The following is a 19,870-nucleotide window of genomic DNA, read 5'->3' on the forward strand; positions in this document are numbered from 1 at the left end:
TCTTTTTTAGTCTCCAGTGCCTTACAGCAGCTAGAAGGACATGCCTGAAAGTGAATTGTAACCCATACCATACATTGAAATTTGATCTATGACTACTTGGTAAAATGTACTTTGAAATCTACTGCTTTTTTGTGTATATATTATATTTCACAGTAAAAAATGTTAAAAAGAAAACCGTACCCCCGTATTTGAAGAGAGCGGGGCTGCTGCATAAGCCCTGGGATAGGGTGGGACCGCTGCTCTCTCAAGCCCCGAGGATGCATGATTCTCAGGCTTGAAAATCTAATGGAAAAAGGGTGGGCCACGGTGGCTCAGTGGCAGAGTTCTCACCTGCCATGCTGGAGACCCGACTTCGATTCCCGGTGCCTGCCCATGTCAAAAGAATTTTTTTAAATCTAATGGAGTTTGCCCTACTGGTTTGGGGACATGTGTGGGTCTGGTGACCCCTATTTTCCTTTCAATTTCCCACTACAGAAATGGGAATGTTTGTCCTATGACTGTCCCTCCTTTATATATTGGCTGATCATTTGTTCTGAGTTTCACAGGTCCACAGCCAGAGGAGAAATTTTGCCTTAGAATGGACCACATCTTTAAATGACTTCGGTGAGATTTTACGCTGTTTTTGACTTGGTATTGCATTTGAATTGTTATTGAAATGCAGGCTTTTGTGATATTGTAGTGGAATGAATGCATTTCGCATTCGGAAAGAACATGTCTTTTGGGGGAACAGAGGGTGGAAGGTGCTGGTTTGAAACAGTTATGTATGCCAGAAAAATCATATTCCTCCAATCCAATCTTGTGGGGACAGACTTATTGTGGGTGGAATCTTTTGATTTGGTTGTTTCCATGGAGATGTGACCCTGCCCATTCAAGGTGGGTCTTAATTAGCTTACTGGAGCCCTGTAAGAGAGTTGACACACAGAGCAGAGAGACACAGACGCTTGGAGATGCTAAGAGAGCTGTTTGAAACTAGACGCTGGGAGAGAAGGAGAGCAGGTGCTGCCCTGTGCCTTCTCATGTGAAACACACACCCTGGACTCGATCGACCTTTCTTGAGTGAAGGTTTCCTCTCGCTGGTGCCTTAATTTGGACATTTTCCGGCCTTTGAATTGTAACTTGTAACTTAACAAATCCCCTTTATAAAAGCCCATCCATTTCTGGCATATTGCATTCCGGAAACTTTAGCAAAGTGAAACAGGGCTCTGTAAACGTGTACGTGTCTGTAAACTGGCACTGCAGGTCCTATTGATTACAGCCAATGAATGAATGAATGACACACACAGGAAGCAACAGGCACACAGAAGATTTTCTGGGTGAAGCACAAAAAGGAATATCATAGTTACAACCGAAATGCACTTCCTGGAGGAGATGTTGGTGCAGCCTCAGCTCTTAAAAGATGCTCATAATCCCCCAAATACCACGCATTTTCTCAATGAACAAGGTTCTCATGTTTAGATTATTCCAGAATCTGAGTTTGGAGAGGTGTGTGAGGGTTTCATGGTAAAGATCTAGAGAGAAACAACTGGATAAAGGCAGCCTGATCCCTTAGGCCTCTGAGGCAGGGGCGCTGGCAGCCCCCACCCCCACGCGCTGACAGACCCAGCGTCCCGGGCGACTTCAGCTGTAGTGAACATCTGCTCCAAGCAGCACGAAATTCTAGGGAGAGATGGGCACACCGTCATCAGCTGGAAATGCACCCCTTGTTTGTAAGTCTGGGGGCTGCTGGGTTATTAACAAGGAAACCTCGGGAGCCCGCCTACTGGGAAGGAGGGAGTGCAGCAGGGGCTGTCTGCTGACAGAAGGACAGGAACAAAGGGGGCGCGGGGGCTCTCACCCCCAGGGCCTGCATGTCCACGGCAGCCTGCACCCAGGACCTGGGCGCTGCTTCCCTCTCAGACGCGGACACCCCCCAGCCATGTCAGAGGCCTTCATATGCCAGCCCAGCCTCGTGGCAGCTCAAGGGAGCCCGTGTTCCAGCCAAGGCTGCAGAACCACTTCTCTTTGCTCCTTTGTGTCCTTCACTCAGATTTTCAGAAATGGAAAAATTTTTGAAATGGGGTCTTTTTTTTTTTCAAGGATGAGCCTGGTAAAATTTGGGAGATACGGACGGTGTGTTTCTTCTGCTCTCTTGGCTATTTTTCGACAATCTCTTACCTCCTTAGCATCCTGGTCTAAAGAAGTGGGGACTCACTGGCTGGACTTTGGGGGAGGGAGAGCAAGGAATCCAGGCAGACACAGGATGACCAGGAGAGCCACAGGCCAAGGAAGGGGACACAGAGGTGGTGGTGGCTTCACAGGCAGAGCCACTGGCTTTGTTGGGACATGCTGAGTTTCAGGGGACGGAGACAGTGAGGGAATCAGCGGGTGCACGTGTCAGGAATTTAGATGGAGTGAGGGGGTGGGAAGGGTGGCTGGACACTGGGTGGCACAGAGATGGCTGTTCAGCTTGAGGGAGTGGATGACAGTGACCAGAGAAAGCCAACATGGGGGAAGAGGAGAGGTTCAGGGGGACCCCTGGAGAACCCCGGCTTGGAAGAGACAGCGGGCACAGCAAAGGAGGCTGCAACACCGAAGGAGAGAGGTGGGTGGAAAACTAGGAGGAGAGGGTGTCTTCCAGACTTAGAGGAGAAGGCTGTCCAAGGGCAGGGACCAATACTGCTAGTGCTGCTCGGAGCTCAGCTGGGCGAAAGACAAGAGGAAGCCTGAGTGTCTAAATCTATCAGATACAACCACGTTTTACACCCATTGTGCCTAGAATGGTGCTGGGTGCAAAGCAGTCACGCCACAGGCATCTGTCACGTATTTAAGTGCATCTACCTTATCGAGGGGCTCTTTGGTCACCAAATGAGTTTCGTTTTTATCTGGCGTAGTGTGGGAAACTTGGGGCCAATGGTTAAAGCTCGGGCTTTGAATCTGGACCTCATTCAATACCTGCTTGGCTCAGGTCAAGTCATTTAACCTTTTGGAGCCTTGGTCACCCTTCTCTGTTTGCTACCAACACCTACATCGCAGGGTAGAAAGCACGTGGTACGGGCTTGGCTAGAAAGAGGCACTTGAGTGAGAGGTCGCTGGTGTCTAGGAGGTTTGGATTGGGAAGTTTGGGGACTCACCTGGTGAGGCCGAAGCAGCAGGTTGGAGAGCTGGAGGCGGGCCGGCAGCGGGAGAGGGAAGCCTTGCTGCAGCCGCTCTGCAGCGGAGGCGGCGAGAACCAGGGGAGAGAAGCAGAGGGCGGGGTGACAAGAGAGCCAGGGTCCCCAGCCTTCCCAATGTGCACGCCTGGCTCCAGGGAGGCCTTGGCGTGGGTGGCCAGGCCTGAAAGGTGTCTGCACCCCATACCCTCTTCTCCACCACGCTCTAGGGACCGGGCACCTGCTATTCCCGGGGGTGGCTGCCCTGATGCTGGACACAAGACCCAAGTGGCTGTCAGCGGGCGGCTGCCAGCAGAGGTGTGGACAGAGCTCAGACATGTGCTTACAAGCCCCACCCCGTGTGCAGGAACCCCCTCCAGGTTTGGGATGCAGCCAGACGCAGGCAGCTGTCAGGGGGCCGCTCCCTTCAGACCACTACATTTTACACACGACTCTGGAAAGACCAGGAATTCTGAATTCAAATCTGGACCCGCCAGTCATTGTCAAACTACATGTGTCAAATTAGGAAGATCGATCCTATTCTCCATAATGTTTTGATTTCATTTATATTTCTAAATATCCTCATCCCATGTTATGTGGGCCTCTGTACTCCAGCCTGCAGGTAGGGGCAGGTCTGGCTGAAGCTTTTACCAGCACTGGGGATCCGAGACTCTAGCCAAGGTTAGCAGAAGGCTTCTTGGCCCTTCTCCCAGAGATGGAAAAGGATGGCAGGTCTGGCTTCAGAGTCAGCATCAAAGCCAAACTATACCTCTCATCTGCTCTGTGACCTAGAGTAAGTCACTTAACCTCTCTGAGCCCTCATTTCTTCCTTTGAAAATTGGAGATATAATCATTCCCTATCTCATGGGGCTGTTGTAAGGATTAGATAAATGGACATGCACATAGTAGGCACTCAATGCACTTGAGTTCCCTTTTTCCATCCCCATTTGTGGTTCATTTGAGGGGGCCCCGTCCCTCCTGGGTGGAACCAGGGGACGGGGTCTCTAGGGCAGTCTCCCCGCCCACCCCCACCTGCTTCCCCAGCCTGAAAACCAGTCATTTCTCCCAAGCTCCTTACCGTTCACCTTGGGAAGCAGAAACTCGGGCACCAAATAGTTCATGAGATTCTGCAGCAGCTCAACCTGGAAATCAGGAGGAGGTTAGGACCCCGGCCAGGGGCTGCAGGGCAACTGCCCTCTGTCACCGGCTCCCCACCCTCTTTTCTCTCTGTAGCCTCTCCCCACCAGCCGGGACGCCCCCAGAGTGATGACACAGTGGTGGCAGGAGAAAGCTGCAGCCTGATCAAGGTCACAGAAGTGATCTCTTCTGCTCTAAGGATTCCAGGTGTAAAACACACTCCAAACCGCAAAGTACAAGGCAGAGGTTAAAGAGGTCATCAGACAGCATTTAAACATGAAAAACCTTTGTGTAAAAAAGTGCACCCTCTCGGATGATGCAGGCTAGCGGGCAGATCGGGTCAACTTTGTTTGGAGGGCCATTTACCACTGTTCATCAAAAGCCTTAAAAATGGGTGTCAGGGTGTGAGGGTAGTTCAGTGGTAGAATTCTTGCCTGCCATGAAGGAGATATGGGTCCGATTCCTGGCCTATGTCCTTCCCAAACAAACAAACAAGCAAGCAAATTAAAAACAAACAAACAAAAATTCAACAAGTGGTGCTGCAATAGAGCAGTAGACACATGGAAAAAGAACAAAATGTGACCCTGCCATACAGCATACAAAAAGAAAGGGGTATGCCTTGTGGGCCAGCAAACATGCCTCTGAGATCATTCGTCTAGCTTGTGGGAGAAAATTCAGATGCAAGGACACTCACCAAAGCAATAAATTTAACCAAAACAAAAAATTAAAAGTCACGTACAAACCCCATAAGAGGGAACCAACTTGGGAGAAAGACAACCCTGTGATATTAGGAGACACTATGCAACTGTTAAGAATGATATTGCAGAAATGTATCAACACAGATATTCATGACATATTTTTGAGTAAGGAAAAGCAAGCTCCAGAAACCACACGATTCCATTTTTTAAATTAAATATGCATAGCCCAAAGTCAGAACAGATACATTCCAAAATATTAACTAAGTGATGAAAATACCGATGTGTTTTATTTTCTTTGTCTTGCAAATCTATAGGCTCTGATTATTCTATAGCACCTCTTTTGCTTTGGCAATAATAAAAAAAAAATTCAAAAATGATGTAAAACCTTCCAGATAATTGCCTGCAGTGCTGACATTTACAACTTGTAAATATGTACATTTTTGTTTCTGGAACAATTGAGTTTCCTTCATCAGGCTACGCTTCCCTGGACTCATCAGATGTGGTGCCTTTCTTACCATGAATCCTGGGAAGCTTAAAATTTGTATTTACTGCAGAAGCGGAAGTGAGCTACTCATTTAGTCAAGCCACCGTGAGAGCGTTAGCACCTGGAAATCCATGAAAAGAAAATGAGGTTGCTTTCCATCTCTCTGTTTATAATCTCAGCAGGCGGGAATGACTGGCTGGATCTTCATCAGATTTGGAGGGACGTGGGACAGTCTGATTTCAGGGCTGGGGAGCTCACAAGGCTCTCGCTAAGCCGGGAAACTGGGGGGTGTCTCACAGGTCTAAGGAATTGTTCTCCAGGGCAGCAGACACCGGGGTTCAGCGGTCGGCCAGCTAGGAGAGTCAGGCCACTTGTGCTAAGACTCGGTGGACAGAACAGACACACAGTGGCTCGTGAGGTGAGTCCCGAGGGGCCGCCCTGAGAGGCTGGCACTGAAGGGCACGAACAGCCACGTACGCGGGCGACTCTCCGTCCGCACCCCAGGCGAGGGCAGCAGGGAGCCGTCCGCTGTGGTCTGTGATCCATTGGCAGTGGGATCATCTCGGCCGGGCCCTTCCTGCTCCTTTCCTCCCGGTCTCAGTAAACGACTTCACCATTCACCCAGCTGCTCAGGCCAAAACTCTGGGAGTCTTTCTTGATTCCCCTTTCCCTTGCCACACACTTCAAATCTCTTGTGCAGTCCTGCCTCCAAAATATATCCTCAGTCCTGCCATCTTTCTCCTTCTCTCCAGCCTCATCCCAGGTCCTATTTCTCACGTGAGCAAAGGCGCCAGCTTCCCTATGACCTCAGCGGTCAGACTCATCCCAGGAATGCATTCCCGTCCCCCTTCCCAGGCAGAGGGGTCTTTCATAAAGATGTAAATCTGATCGCGTCCCTCCCTGCATGAAACAGCTGACGGGCTTCTCTCTGCCTTTGGGCACAGTCTCCCCTCCCAGCTCCCACCTGCCTCTCCAGCAGCCTCTCATGCCCCCTCCTCCCCGGCTCCAGGCCCCCTGGCCTCCTGCTCTTCCAACAGGCTGAGCTCGCTCTCACCCCAGGGCCTTTGCTCCTGCTTTTCCCATTGCCTGCAATAGATCTTCATCCTGCTGGCTCCTTCTCAGCCCGAACAGCACCTCCTCAGAGAGGCCTCTCCTGGTCACAGCGTGCATCCGCAGCCCTCTCATCCCTCCCACCCGCCCTGTTTTGCTTCTCCCAGCTCCGGTCACCGCCGAAGTGACCTTCATTCCTTTCTTCTCTGTCTCCCCACCGCATCGTCAGGCTGCTTCCCCGGCTCGTTCATCAGCCTCCCCATCTCCCTGCCACACCTGGGGCAGTACCTGGCGCACGTTTCTTGCTCTGTAAATGATTCGTATGTTCATTGAGCCAACACCTGCTGTGCGGATTTCCTGTGCTGGGTTGTGCGCATGCAGTCTCATTTAATCCTCACCATGCTAGCTAACTCAGGTAGAAAGGACTAGGCCTGACTCGCAGGGAAAGTCTGAAGTTGAGAGAGGGGAAGTGACCACCCTTTACACAAGGTAAAGGGTGGAGGGGGCAGTTCCACCTCAGGTCTCTCGACCCCAAAGCTCCTCCCACCATTAATTGCAAATGCAAATTTTATGCAAATGAACCAGTGGCCTCCTGAAAGGATGCCAGGATCCTGGACTGGCCCTGGGACTGTTCCCCCCAAATCCACAGAAAGAAGGAGACACCAGGGGTCTCGGACTCACCGAGAAGGGGCCGACATTCGACTGCCTCAGCTCCAGGAACAGCCTGTAAGAAGGGGAGTAGGAGACTGAGACTACCATTTTCCTGACCCAGATGAGAAACCAGTGGCTGGGGAGAAGGGCTCTTCTGTGGTGGAAACCAGCTGGTTTTCCCACCCAGTGTTCATTCCCCTTTCTCTCAGCCCCCTGATTATCCCTTTGGGGGAGTCACCCATTTCCCACATTGTTTCAGTGCTGCTGACCCACACTGAGCTCTGGGGCAGGTGGCTCAGACCTGACCAAAGAGCAGAGTCTGCCTCCAAGACACAGTGACCACTTCAGAGAGGGGCCTGTGACCCATACTGGCCAGTGAAAGCCACACGCAAGACTTCTGCTGGAATTTCTGAGAGTGTGGTGTTCTCTTTTCCTCACCAAACTTTAGGGAGTTGTTGGTGACCATTTTTGCCACCACTTGGTGACAGCCTACCATGGAATGTAGCCAACCCAGGATAGTAGAGCTAAGAGATGGAGAGTCACAATCCTAATGACATCTTGTGGGCACCTGAATCCACCCTTGCCTGAAACCCTTGTACTTTTCTATTCCAGAGGCCAATAAGCCATGCTCCCTTTGTAGACTTTATGGCATTTTAACAGTGACTTCAAATGAAGGGAGAACTGTACAGTTGTTTATTGACTTCACCATGCTGGGTGCTTTGTCCCATTGAATTCCCGCAACATGCAAAGAGACAAGAATCCATTTCACAGATGAGGATGACACTCAGGTCACACAGTCTGCCCAAGGTCACACAGCTGCCAGTGACCGAAGCAGGACTTCGAGCCCAGGGCTCTCTGTTGCCAAAGTTCTTGTTGACTCCAACGCTCTACAAAGCTTGAACACTTGCTCCTGTTCCCCTAAAGTTGGGAGCCCCAGAATCCCTGCCCTGTGGACAGTCCCCACCTGCCCCCACCCCCTGTGTATTTCAGAAAGTCTGGGCTCAGCCTGCACCCAGTGCTACCTCCCAGCTCCTCTAGTTGAGAAGCCCACGGGTGTTCCAGGGAAAATTAAATCCACATGTTTCTAAAGCTGCAACACTTGTCAAAATGAGGCCAGGAGAAATGAGGAGCATGTAAACCTCAGGGGCTGAGCTCAAGGTTAAGGAGGACAGCTCTGAGCCAGAGAGGAGGGGGCTGGGTGAGAATGTGGGTCAAGACTCAATTTCCACAGTGGGCCATGGCTCAGGGGCACATGCCAGCTCTGAATGTCAGTCTTCCTTTCTCTCTCTGCACCTCCCTCCCCGGGTACTTCTGTGTTCTCTCTCTCTCTGCCTTCCTCTTTCATCTTTCTGTTTCTTTCCATCTGCGCTCTGTCTCCCTCCCTCCCTCTCTCTCTCTTTCTTTTTGTGTCTCTCCCCCAACCTCATCTCCGTCTTTCAGGGTCCCTCTGTCTCTGTCTCTCCTTCTACTTTTGCCTCTCTCCTTTTCTGGGCACCTCTCCCTCTCTCTCTCTTTCCCTCTTGCTTATTGAGGGGTGTTCTAAACACTTCCCACAGGTGAACTCCTCCTTTACTTCTCACAAGGATGCTATTGGTGAAGAACTATGCTGGGGCTTATTTTACAGCCAGGGAAACCGAAGTTTGGAGAGTTTTGGTGCTTGCCAAGGTGAGCTGGGCTGCAAACGCACAACCTCACATCAGAGCAGCATCCTCCACGGTCAGGATTCAAGGCCAGGCCAGTCTGAAGCCAGAATCCTCCCGCCGGGTTAACTAGGGATAGGGTGTGAAGAGTCGAAGGGTGTTTCCCAGTGCCAAGGCAGGCCAGGAGTGTGAGGTGGCAGAAGACTGTACAGCTGGAGGGGAAGCAGAGGCATCACCCGGCACTGGCCAGGTAGCTGCACCTGCCCGGGACTCAGATTCCCGGGACCCAGGATGCTCAGGGCTAAAACTGGGACCCTCCCAGTGAAGCAAGATGGTTGGTCACCCTAGGCAAGTCAGTTCACTTCTGAGCATCGGTTTTGCCCTCTGCAAGAAGGGGCTAATTGTGCCCGCCTCACACAATTTGCAGCTTCAGTGTGGTGAATGAACAGGGAAGCAGGGGCTTCACATGGCCCCAAGAGCACACAGCAGCCACCTCCCCCTGCCCCCCCCCCCCCAGCCCACTCACCTGCCCAGTGAGAGCCTTCCCACGAGCCTGTCGGACCTGGCGCTGACCTCCACGGAAACGTTGGTGCGCTGCAAAGCAACGATGCAGGGGTGAGGCCCCTGACCCAGGAGCCCAGGGCTCCGCGAGGCCCCCAGACCATCTGCCCGTCAGCTCCCAGACCCATGGGCACGGGAGTTCTGGGCTGTCAGCCGATTACGGTTTTCTCCTCCATTTCAGAGTTCAGGGCCACTCCCAGAGGGACAGTGCGGCAGGGACAGGGGCTAGAGCCCCAGCCAGCCCTCTTCTCACATCCATGCATTCATTTATTCACTCAACAAGTTTTCACTGAGTCAGAAAGCCAGGCTTCCCACTGCAACTCTCCTGCTCACGTCCGCAGGACTCTAGGTGAGTCACTCAGCACTCCTGGGCCCCATTTTTTCTGCAAAGAGGTGGTGATGGCTTGCAGCCTCTAAGTGTCCACAGACAGGAGACACCTCCAGGCGGAGAGAGGGGCTGGCCTGCACCCCTTGTGGCCAGGTGGCTGCTGCCAAATGCTTGTAGAGTGATGGAACGGTCAAATGAATGACTGTACAAGTTGACATGGAATGAAAACTTGAATAAATGAAAAACTAAACAAATACACAAATGAAGGCATGAGCAAAGATATGCATGGATGAATGAAGGAATGAACAAATATGCAAATGAGGGATCTAACAAAGATATGAGCAAATGAATGCATGCGTGAACCAGAAAGGGCACAGCCTATTTCAAATCAATAATTGAAGAAATGAATGAATGAACAAATATATAAATGAGTGAATGAACAAAGATATACACAAATGAATAAATGAATGGCTGAGCAGATGCACAAATGAATAATTGAATGACCAAAGATGTGAGTGAATGAATTGGAAACAGTACCACATATTTCAAGGAAACTGGCAGAATGAATAACTGAGTGAATGAAAACTTGAGTGAGTGAATAACCGAATGAATAAATTAATAAATACACAAATGAATGACTGAATACCGGCGGAGCCCAGAGCAGTTGACGACAGTGGCTCAGGTCTCAGGCTCTGGGGTCAGACTTGTCCAGGTGTGACTTGGGACAGGGTTCACACCTGGGCCCCCTGACTCCGGGGACAGTGCTCTTGGTACTGTGCAGGGGCCCCCGCCGCCCACCCCTGGGGCAGCTTACCAAGCCGAGCTGGAAGAGGGAGGCCAGGGAGGCGTTGGGGAGGACCGCAAAGGCCTGGGCCTGCAGTGCCGCGAGGAGGGTGAGGCCCGCGGGGCTCACGGCGAGCTGCGGCGGGGAGGTGGTCGCGACCAGGAGCTGCACCGTCAAGTTGGGGAACATCCTGGCCACCTGCAGCCCCCCGTGGGGGGCGGCCAAGCACAGGGGCAGGTTTGTTCCAGTTTCTAAGGCATGTTGCGGCCTGCCCCTGCATGCATGCCTCCAGGGTCGCCCCCCACCCTGCCCTTAGAATAAATCCAGACCACGGCGCACACGGGTGCACGGTGCCCCACCCACCTCGCCCGGCCTCTCTCCCCCCCCACCCCACACCCCCCCCATCTAAGGGAGTCGCCAATCCTCCCCCAGGCAAACTCACAGTGCGTGCACGTGTGTGTGTGTCTGTATGTGTGTGAGATTGTTACACAAATGCAGCTTCCGGGCAATTTCTCCTGCTCCATTACCCACCTCCCAACAGTACCTCCAGGAGAGAAATTTCTGGAATAGCCACTACCAGAGAGGTCTTCTTTGACTGCCTCGTCTAAAGCGACCTCCTCAACCTGTTAGCCTCACTTATCACCACCTGTTGTTACCTGTCTTAGTGTTTGGTGCACCTGGACACTGTTTTTCTCTCTCCCCTGGGTGAGGCCAGGAGGCAGACGCCCAGCCTGATTTGTGGGTGCCCAGGCCCAGACCCACGAGGGACCTAGTGTGCCGGCCAACCGGGCACGTGGGACCTCTCTCCATCCTTTTCCAAATTCGTGCCATTCACCTCTGGATTTGGGGGCGGAGGGTTCTCGTGGCCCCCCGCAGGGGCCCGGCCCGCCCCAGGCCCCCTCTGTGCTGGCGAAAGGATCCAAGCCCTTTACTCACCTCTGGTATGAGGGCTCCAAGGAGTTCGGTTGTCAATCGGAATTTAGATTTCTTTGGAATCTGTAGCAAGAGGAGAGAAAAGGATCCTGGGGGATTATGTGATGGATTTGGGAGAGAGGGGACAGATTCTGGATGGCAGTGAGAGACCGAATGTACAAACGGACAACGGCCAGGTCACACATAATGACCGAATGCTGACACACAGCCCTGCAGAGCCAGCCCGGGGGACAGACTGCGCCCTGTGCAGCCAGCACTGAGGACGCTCAAGCCTTGGTCAGCGGCTGCCAGCTACCCTATTGTTCCTGACCCTGGCAAAGCCAAACACGCTCCCCACCCCACCACCCCCAACCGCAGCACACCTGACGCCCCCCCTTTTGGCCGCTGTGAAGCTGGCCCATGCCCCCGCCTGCCTTTGAGTCTCTTGCCAAATGCAAGTGACGGTGGCTGCTTCCCTTGCTCTGAACAAAGGGCTGGCTCCTTCTCATATGGGTGCTCCTGTTCACGCCCACAGGGGGCATGTGGGTGCTCGGCACCCCACCGGTCCCCTGCGGGGATGGGGAGTCCGACGCGGCCCTCGGGAGCGGTGGAGAAGAAACCACACAAGGTGGTGACTGTGTTGGGATCAGGTGGCACCTCTGTTCTGGAGAGGGTGCTCATGTCCTCGCCTTACAGATGGGTAAACTGAGGCCAGAGTGGGCCTCAACCACGATGCTCAGACTGGATTTCAGAGACCAGCTTATGGCAGGACTCAGCGTGAGCTGCTCCATCTGTCACTCATTGGGCGCTGCCACGTGCCAAGCCCAGCACCGAGTGCGTCTCACGCTCTAACAGCTCCGTGAAGCCTCATCACACCCTTCTGATGAAGGTGCTGTTATTGGCGCTTTATAGATGAGGAGACTGGGGCACAGAGAGGTTGAGTAACTGGCCTAGGTTTACCCAGCCGGAGAGGAGCGAGGTGAGTGTTCAAGGCCAGGCCTGCTGGACTCTCAGTCCAGTGCTCTTCCCACAGCCAGCCCCGGCCCGGCCTTACCAGGTTGTCTGTGAGCGTCAGCGCCAAGGCCCCAGCCTCCTGGTACACGAGGCCAGCGGTGTTGAAGAAGTAGTCGGAGACAGCCAGGTACAGCATGCGGTCGTGGTCGCCGGGGAGGGCCAGCCCGGGAGGGGCGAAGGGCGGCGGGGTGCGGTGTGCCAGCCTGAAAAACTCCCCCTGCGGTGGGGGCCACAGAGGGGACCCGGAAATACTTAGGGATGGCGTCCGACGAGTCCGTCTCAGGACAGAGCGGGGCCGAGGGCACCCATCACACATTCACGGAAGAAACGTTGTTGGCAGAAACCAACAACAGCGCGTGTGTGTCGAATGCCTCCCACCTGTGAATTTCTAAATGGCCTGCATGCCCACCCTGTGAGGTGCATGTGATCGTGCTCACTGGACAGGAGAGGACACTGAGGCACAGAGAGGTTAAGTGACTTGCCCAAAGTCACCCAGCTGGGAAGTGGCAGAACGAGGAATTGAACCCAGGCCTCCGGGGTCCAGAGAGCATGCCCTTAAGCGCCCACAGGCTCAGCCTCTGCCTTGCAAGTAAGCACAGAAACCCTAGTAAAAGAAGAAGGAAATTACTTAAAAAAAAAAAATCTGTCAAATTAACAAAATTTTAAAAGAGGGAGTTGTGCCATTTTGAGTGTGTGTATTTTTAATGGATACTCTCTAGTTTCAGGAGCAAGTGTTCCTGCACTGCTGGGGGACATATAAATGTATGGGGGTGCTTAGAACCAGGGGGCTCCCACCCCCACAGGGGTCAGCCTGTGGGCGGGACCCCCACCAGGATGGAACCTTCCCTTTCACTGGGAGTGAGTCTGATGTACTAATATCATGTACATATCTGATGTACTAATCCTTGCCTTTGCTGAGACAAAGGAAAATACACACACACACACACACACACACAGACATGGAAACAAACACACGCAGAGACACACAGTTGTGCAAGGATTGGAGGGGTCTAAATTCGTGTGCTGATGCTTAGTTATCTCTGGGTTGTAAAATTCAGGTAATAATTCCTCCCTCCCTCCTTCCTTCCTATTTCCTATTTGTTTATTTACTCCTCTGCTTCTCTGTATTTCTAGATTTTCTATTTGACACCTGACGGTGTTTTGTTTGTTTCATTCATTTATTTATTCCGAGCTGCTGAGAACACAGCTGTGAACAAAGCCGACCTGGCCCCGCCCCTGGGAAGCTCCCGGTCCAGTGGGGGAAGCCACAAGCAAACAGTAACCAAGCAAGCAAACCCCACACAGCATGAGGCACCTCCAGGAGGAATTCTGGGGTGGGACCTACCCTGACCCGGGTGGCCGGGGAAGGCTGCGCTGGCAGTGCCAGCTGAGCAGAGACACCCCCAGCCCCCAGGGCCGGAGACGCCCCCCGCGGGCCAGGGGTGGGCCCTGGCAGGGAAGAGGGCCAGGGGCGGAAACGAGCTGGCACGAGGGTCCTGCGGTGGGAACAAGCTGCGTGGGTGAGGACGCCCAAGGCCAGCACGTCTGGTTGGAGGGTGGGGAGTGAGAAGGGAATGGAGGACAGGAAACCCTACCCTTCCACCCCTCCCTCCCTCCCTCCCTCCCTCCCTCCACCCAGCCATTCGCCCAACACAAATTCATCAAGCATCTACCAATGCCAAGCATAGTTCTAGAAGCTGCACATACTGCAGTGAACAAGAGTCACAGCCCCTCTTCTCATTCTAGTGAGAGAAACAGATTGTGTGTGTGTGTGTGTGTGTGTGTGTGTGTGTGTGTGTGTGTGTGCCCGTGTAATGAATCCTACTGAGGACAATAAAGCAGGATACAGGGAAGAGGAAGGAGCTTTTCAGCGAGAGTGGAGAGTGGTTGGGGAAGGGTTTAGTGGGAGGGGGACGTTTGAGCAAAGACATGCAGGAAGCCAAGGAGAGAGGGGTGGATATCGGGGTGGGGAGTTGGGGGCAGCCTAGCAGAGGGGAGAGCGAATGCAAAGGCCCTAGGGAGGGAGCAAGCGGAGGGCCTCTGGGAAACGGCGAGGAGGCCGGTGCGCCTGCAGCAGGGAGAGGAGGGAGAGAGGCGGCAGGTGTGCCTGTGGTGAAGAGGTGGTGGGGGCTCGTGTCCGAGTGTGATGGGGAGCCCCCGGAGGGTCCGGGGCTGACATGAGGGTCGAGTCACGGTGTGGGTCTCACCTTCAGCTTCCCGTCCAGGCTCTCAGTCGTGGCTGTCAGAGGCGCCACCAGCGAGTAGTCAATCCCAGCCACCGCGTCTATTTTGGCTGTCACTGGAGGGAAAGGAGATGGGCCTTGAACTGGCTCCCTCCCCACGGCAGTGCCCCCTGAGGCTCCCAGTTCCAGCCCCACGCCCTCCTCCAGGAAGCCCTCCATGAGCTCCCCTCAGAAGAGAACAAACCCACACCCCATGCGCACAGACAACATCTCCCTCCCTGCGTCCAGCCGCCCCAAGACGGGCATCTAAAGGGAAGAGACAGACCTGGGCTTGAACGGAACTCGGCCCCTCACCCATCGTCAGACCTCAGGCCAGTCCCTTCGCTTCTCTGAGCCTCTCTGTGATTTGTAGACAGTGACCCCAGGGACTCTGGGAGGACTGGATGAGGTGCGGTGCGTGCCATAGCACTGATAAGATCCCAGGCCGAGCCCAGCTGGCTCAGGCCTCAATTGTTCCTCCACGTCCTCCAGTAATCAATGAGAATTAAATTCCAGTTCCTCTGGTAGCCCTTCCTTCCCATGTTACAGGGGAAGAAACTGAGGCTCAGAAGTGGCAAATTGTCCAGCACAGTTCTGCTGGCAGATGATGGAGGTAAGACTCAACCCCAAATCCTTTTCCTGCCGGCCGAGAACAAACACTGGGAACCTGCAACTGCAGTGAACCAATGCAGCTGGGAGCACCCAGGGAGGGGCTGGGGACAGTACCTGGAGGACGGATATGCAAATTAAACGGGCATGTCCTTGTGCCTGCCCCACCTGGCTCCATGGCAGCCCGGGAAGCAATTTGGGACACAAACCCTGGAGTAAGAATACCTGGATTTGGGTCCTACTTCTGCCTCTTACTGGCTTTGTGACCCTGAGCAAGTCACAGCTCCTTTCTGAGCCTCAGTTTCCTCATGTGTAAAATGGGAGAGAACACACCTTTCTCAATGGGGTGTTTGTAGGAAAGGCTGTTCCACCGAGTGCTTGGCACAGGGGGGCGCTCAGCCAGAGGGAGCTCTCTCCGACCGCAGCAGCCATCCTTCTCGGCTGCAGCTTACCAAGGGGCATTGTCCCCATTTTCAGAATCAGGAAACTGAGACTCAGAGAGAAGTGGCCAGCCTCAGATCTCAGGCCCGCCCTGGGAACCTGCCCCAGAGAGCTGAGAACATGTGGCCATTTGGCTCTGCAGGTGTGGAGAATGTGTGGGGTACAGGGTGCTTTTCCATCTCAGTTTTGGACCTGGCTCAGGAGGGATTCAATTCCAGCTGCTACTTGAATGTAACCTGCTCCACCCACCCCCACCCAGGTCTGGGAAACCCCTTGGCTTCTTCACACCCACCCAGCCTCCCCCACCCCTCCCCCCTCCATCCCAGCCTCCTTTGACCCCACCCAGCCCTCACCTGGCAAAGTCTGCAAATAAGGTTGCAGCTTGGAGGCTACAGCTTTGGTCACCGTTGTGCATATCTGGGGAGAGCCAAAGAACGGGTCAATAAGAGCTCGCCATAGCGGAAAATGTCCTGGAATAACAGCAGGGCAAGCTTTGCTTTCCTTGAATGTCTCCTAGAAATTCATGTAGCTAATCAAATTTCCGTTTTCGCTTTGGCCACCAGAAAGCTCAAAGGCTAATGTGCAATCTGAAAATAGTAACTATATATGATTGTATGATCTCAAATCTGCGCTGTATTCCCTTTCTGGTGTGCAACTTCCCTGACTGGCATTGGTGTTTTCTATTTCAGAACGTGGCTTTTGTTTGTTTACTCTTGCTGTCTCAGAGCTTTTGTGAAATGAGATGGTGAAAAAAAACAATAAACAGGAAGTGGTGAGTGGTCAGCCCTCCCCTTTCTGTGCTGCTCCAGAGCAGCGGGCAGGCTGTTTGCTCAAGCCTAGCACCCTCACCTCTGCAGTGTAAGGCTGGAGGAGCCCTCCCTGACCCCCCTCCCACATGGCTCTTGGGAGACCACCAGCCGTTCTGAGATCTGGGTGTGCCAACTGCGCAGCGAGGACGGTACTCCGTTTCTCTAGCTCTCCACCTCCTCATCTGTCAAATGGAATGTGGCAGCTTAACGTTTCTCCATTGCACCCACACTCCTGTAGTTTTGACCTTGCCACTCACCCAGCAAGAAGTGGAGTCTATAGGCTCCCCCCTCGAATCGGGGCAGGCCTTGTGAGATGCTTGTAACCCACAGAATGTGGGGGGAGTAACACTGCGACTGCAGCCTGGCCCTAGGGGCTGTGCAGTTCCCTCCTGGGTCTCTAGGTGCTCTCAGAACCCCGCTACTGTGCTGTAGGGAGCCCGGGTCATGAGCCAGGTCGTTGTTCAGCCCAGCAGCAGACGCACGAGAGAGGAGCCTCCAGGGGCTGCCTGAGCTGCTGGGTCTGCCCAGATGAGGCACCAGACATTGAGGAGCAGAGAGAAGCTGAGCCAGCCCCTGGTGCCTGTCTGATTTCCTGACCCACAGAATCTGGGATCATTCTACGATGGTGGTGGTTTGATTCTAAACTGGGGGCTGTTTGCTTGGAAGCAATAGAGAGCTGGGACCCAGGATCAAAACCACAGCCTTCTTCCCTAGCTGGAAGGGATTGGGGCCTGGCGTGGTAGTGAGAAGCCCCTACCCTGACCCTCTCCACCTCGCTCTCGCCAAGGCACAAATGACCTCTGCCCAATGAGACTCTTCAGTCCTCGCCTTTTGGAGTGTTGGACTGCCCTGGCATGGCTGACGGCTCCCACCTTCTAGAGATCTGTGGTCAAGGACCCCCCGGCTTCCCTCCCATCTCTCCATCACCACCCCCGACCCCTCCCTGAGACATTTCATGCAAACCCACAGCTCCAGCTCCCACGTCTCTCTGCCTGGGGCTTTCCTTAGCCCCTGACCTTGCTCAGACTTCCAAGGAGTAAAAACCCCTAGGAAAGTCCTCAACCAAAGAGGGCTAAGAGTTGGTGGGTTCATGCCCCAGCTTCCTTAGCCCCTTTCAGGACAATCCTGAGGTGTGTTTCACGTGGTCCTCGGCATCCCCAGCAGGGCTGAGCCCTGGCTGCTCACAGCAGACACCCGGGCAGCCATGCGTCTCCCTGACGCCCTTCCCCACTCCATGGCTGGGCTGCCTGGGACCCCCTCCCAAATAACCTGCTTGCACCTAAATCCCTGCCTAAGCATCTGCCTTGGGTGAACCCAAGCAAAGGCACCTCCAGTGCTCCCAGTGTGTGGCCAACGCTGGTCGGGGTTTGCAGCCCAGACCTCCTGGGGTCCCACAGCTGCTGGACAACAGTCTCCAAATGGCCCTGGGGACCCCTGAAGCCAGCCCTTCCCAAACCAAATGCCCCAGGCTCTTCTTCCTCTTCAGGGTGTCCCCACCATCTGCCCCTCTGTTTCCCCTTCTTCCCCATCACCAGTCAAGTCATTTTATCCCGAGGTGGAGGAAGGCAGGAAAGAAGAGAAGGAGAAGGGAGGGGAAACAAATATGTGGTTTCCCAGGAGTGTGTTTCTGTCACATCACACTCTAGACCTAAAACATTATTCCCTGAGGAGCTTGTGCCTCTTCTCCAAGGCCCGGGGGTGGAGGGGCAACATAGCTGTCGCTGGGGCAGAGCTGTTCACCTGGGCTGCCCTCCAGCCACCAGCCTCCTTCACTGGCCGACAGATGGCTGCAGACCACAGGAAATCACAGCTGTGGGCTTGGCTTCCCCTCACCGTGCACAGCCCGCCTCGACAGGGGGCTCTTCCTTACCTTACATATAGGGTGGACTCCCCAGCTCACTCCTGTCCACTTCTAGCCCCTCCTGGCGCCATGGACATCCTGGCACTTCATTCATTCATCCATCCATCCATCCATTCATTCATTCATTTGTTCAAGTCAGTACTCTTTGTTGCAGTTAAGCGCTTTGCCTCTGGAGTGGGTTGTCCCAGGTTTGAATCCTACCAGGATCACTTCCTCTGTACCTCAGTTTCCCCACACTTAAAGGGATCATCGTGACCCACCCACAGGAGTTGTGTGTGGATTAAATGCTAGAGCTCACATGGAGTGCCGGACAAGCTGCAAGCACTCAATACATGTCATTGTCGTCATCATCACCTTCCTTACCAACACCAGAGCCTCCCCATTCTCAGGACCCTCATCTTCACCATCGCCATTCTCACCCCCACCCTCATCTGGCCAGCAGCAGTGGCATTATCACTATCACTTTTTAGCTTGGCTGCCATCCAGGGACCACTCTTTGGTGGTTCTAAGGAAAAATCTGTTTTATTAATTACAAACATTAAATATAACACTCCTCTTCATGCTATTTCATAATTATAAAAGGTGGATGAACACATTGCCTGCATTATCTCATCAAGCTTCACAAAACCTTGGTGAACCAGTTATTAACGTTCCCATTGTACAGATGGTGAAAATGAGGCTCAGAAAGGTCAGGAAATTTGCCCAAAGTCACCCAGCTAGTGAAGCCCTGGAGCCAGAACTAAAATCTAGAGGATCTGACCCCCAAGCCCCATTCTCCAATTCACGGTGTTATGTAGCTGGACAAACATGCATTGATTTTTTAACTTTTGGCATAGTGCTTTCGGATAGATTATCTCATTTGATTGATATTTCCCTACCTGCATTATCAGTGCCATTGACCAAAAACTAACCTCTCCAGCCTAGAAGATTGCACCAGCCTCCACGACACTCTCCTTGCCTCTCCCTGCCTCCACTGCTGCTCCCTCCAGTTGTTCTCACAGCAGCCAGTGAAATTGTGCTAAAGTGCAGTTCCGGCCTTGGCATCGCCTTGCCTAAACCCTTCAATGGGTAACAACTGTCCTCTGGAGAAAGCCCAAGTTTGCTGTCTTGAGCTGCTTGTCCTATGAGACCAGCTCAGGCAATTTCCGGAAGCTGACGATTTGTCAATGGAAAACCAGCCCAATTAATGGTCTTTCTTCTCAGAAGAAGCTGATTTGGGGCGTTCAATGGGTGGCAGGGCTGGGGAACACTAACTGGAGTCTATCGCTTGTACCAGCTCCAGACTCGAGGAATGGGTTGCAACAGGGGTTTGGCCAAAGTCCAGGCTCGAGACTTAATCAATTGCATGTTTTCTGAGTGGAGCGCACTGAGAGGGGAATTTGAAGGGAGGCAGATGGGGAAGGGAAAGGCAGCAGGAAGAGAGGGTGGACAGGCACGGTAGTTTCTAATGGCAGAAGAAAGAAGCACTACGGGCAGAGAAGTGGATATAGGGGCGAGTTGGCTAAGGGGTATGTGATGTGGCCTCTTTTCTGTCTTTTGGT

General features: G+C 53.4%; 1 protein-coding gene across 1 annotated transcript in view; it reads right to left on the reverse strand.

Annotated features, from left to right (window-relative positions):
• Nucleotides 1–1,437: 1,437 nt before the first annotated feature.
• LOC143691021 (bactericidal permeability-increasing protein-like) overlaps nt 1,438–19,870 on the reverse strand; it is a 43,201-nt gene continuing 24,768 nt past the window's right edge. Inside the window, exons 7-16 of the mRNA XM_077168946.1 lie at nt 16,013–16,076; nt 14,595–14,686; nt 12,428–12,604; nt 11,398–11,457; nt 10,492–10,659; nt 9,315–9,382; nt 7,179–7,221; nt 4,207–4,270; nt 3,111–3,187; nt 1,438–1,656 (exon numbers count right to left, since the gene is read on the reverse strand). Of these exons, the coding sequence (XP_077025061.1) occupies nt 1,618–1,656; nt 3,111–3,187; nt 4,207–4,270; nt 7,179–7,221; nt 9,315–9,382; nt 10,492–10,659; nt 11,398–11,457; nt 12,428–12,604; nt 14,595–14,686; nt 16,013–16,076 (852 nt within the window). The 3' untranslated portion in view covers nt 1,438–1,617. The remainder of the gene's footprint in view (nt 1,657–3,110; nt 3,188–4,206; nt 4,271–7,178; nt 7,222–9,314; nt 9,383–10,491; nt 10,660–11,397; nt 11,458–12,427; nt 12,605–14,594; nt 14,687–16,012; nt 16,077–19,870) is intronic.

This window comes from Tamandua tetradactyla, chromosome 1 (genome assembly GCF_023851605.1).
Source record: "Tamandua tetradactyla isolate mTamTet1 chromosome 1, mTamTet1.pri, whole genome shotgun sequence".
NCBI classification, from domain to species: domain Eukaryota; kingdom Metazoa; phylum Chordata; class Mammalia; order Pilosa; family Myrmecophagidae; genus Tamandua; species Tamandua tetradactyla.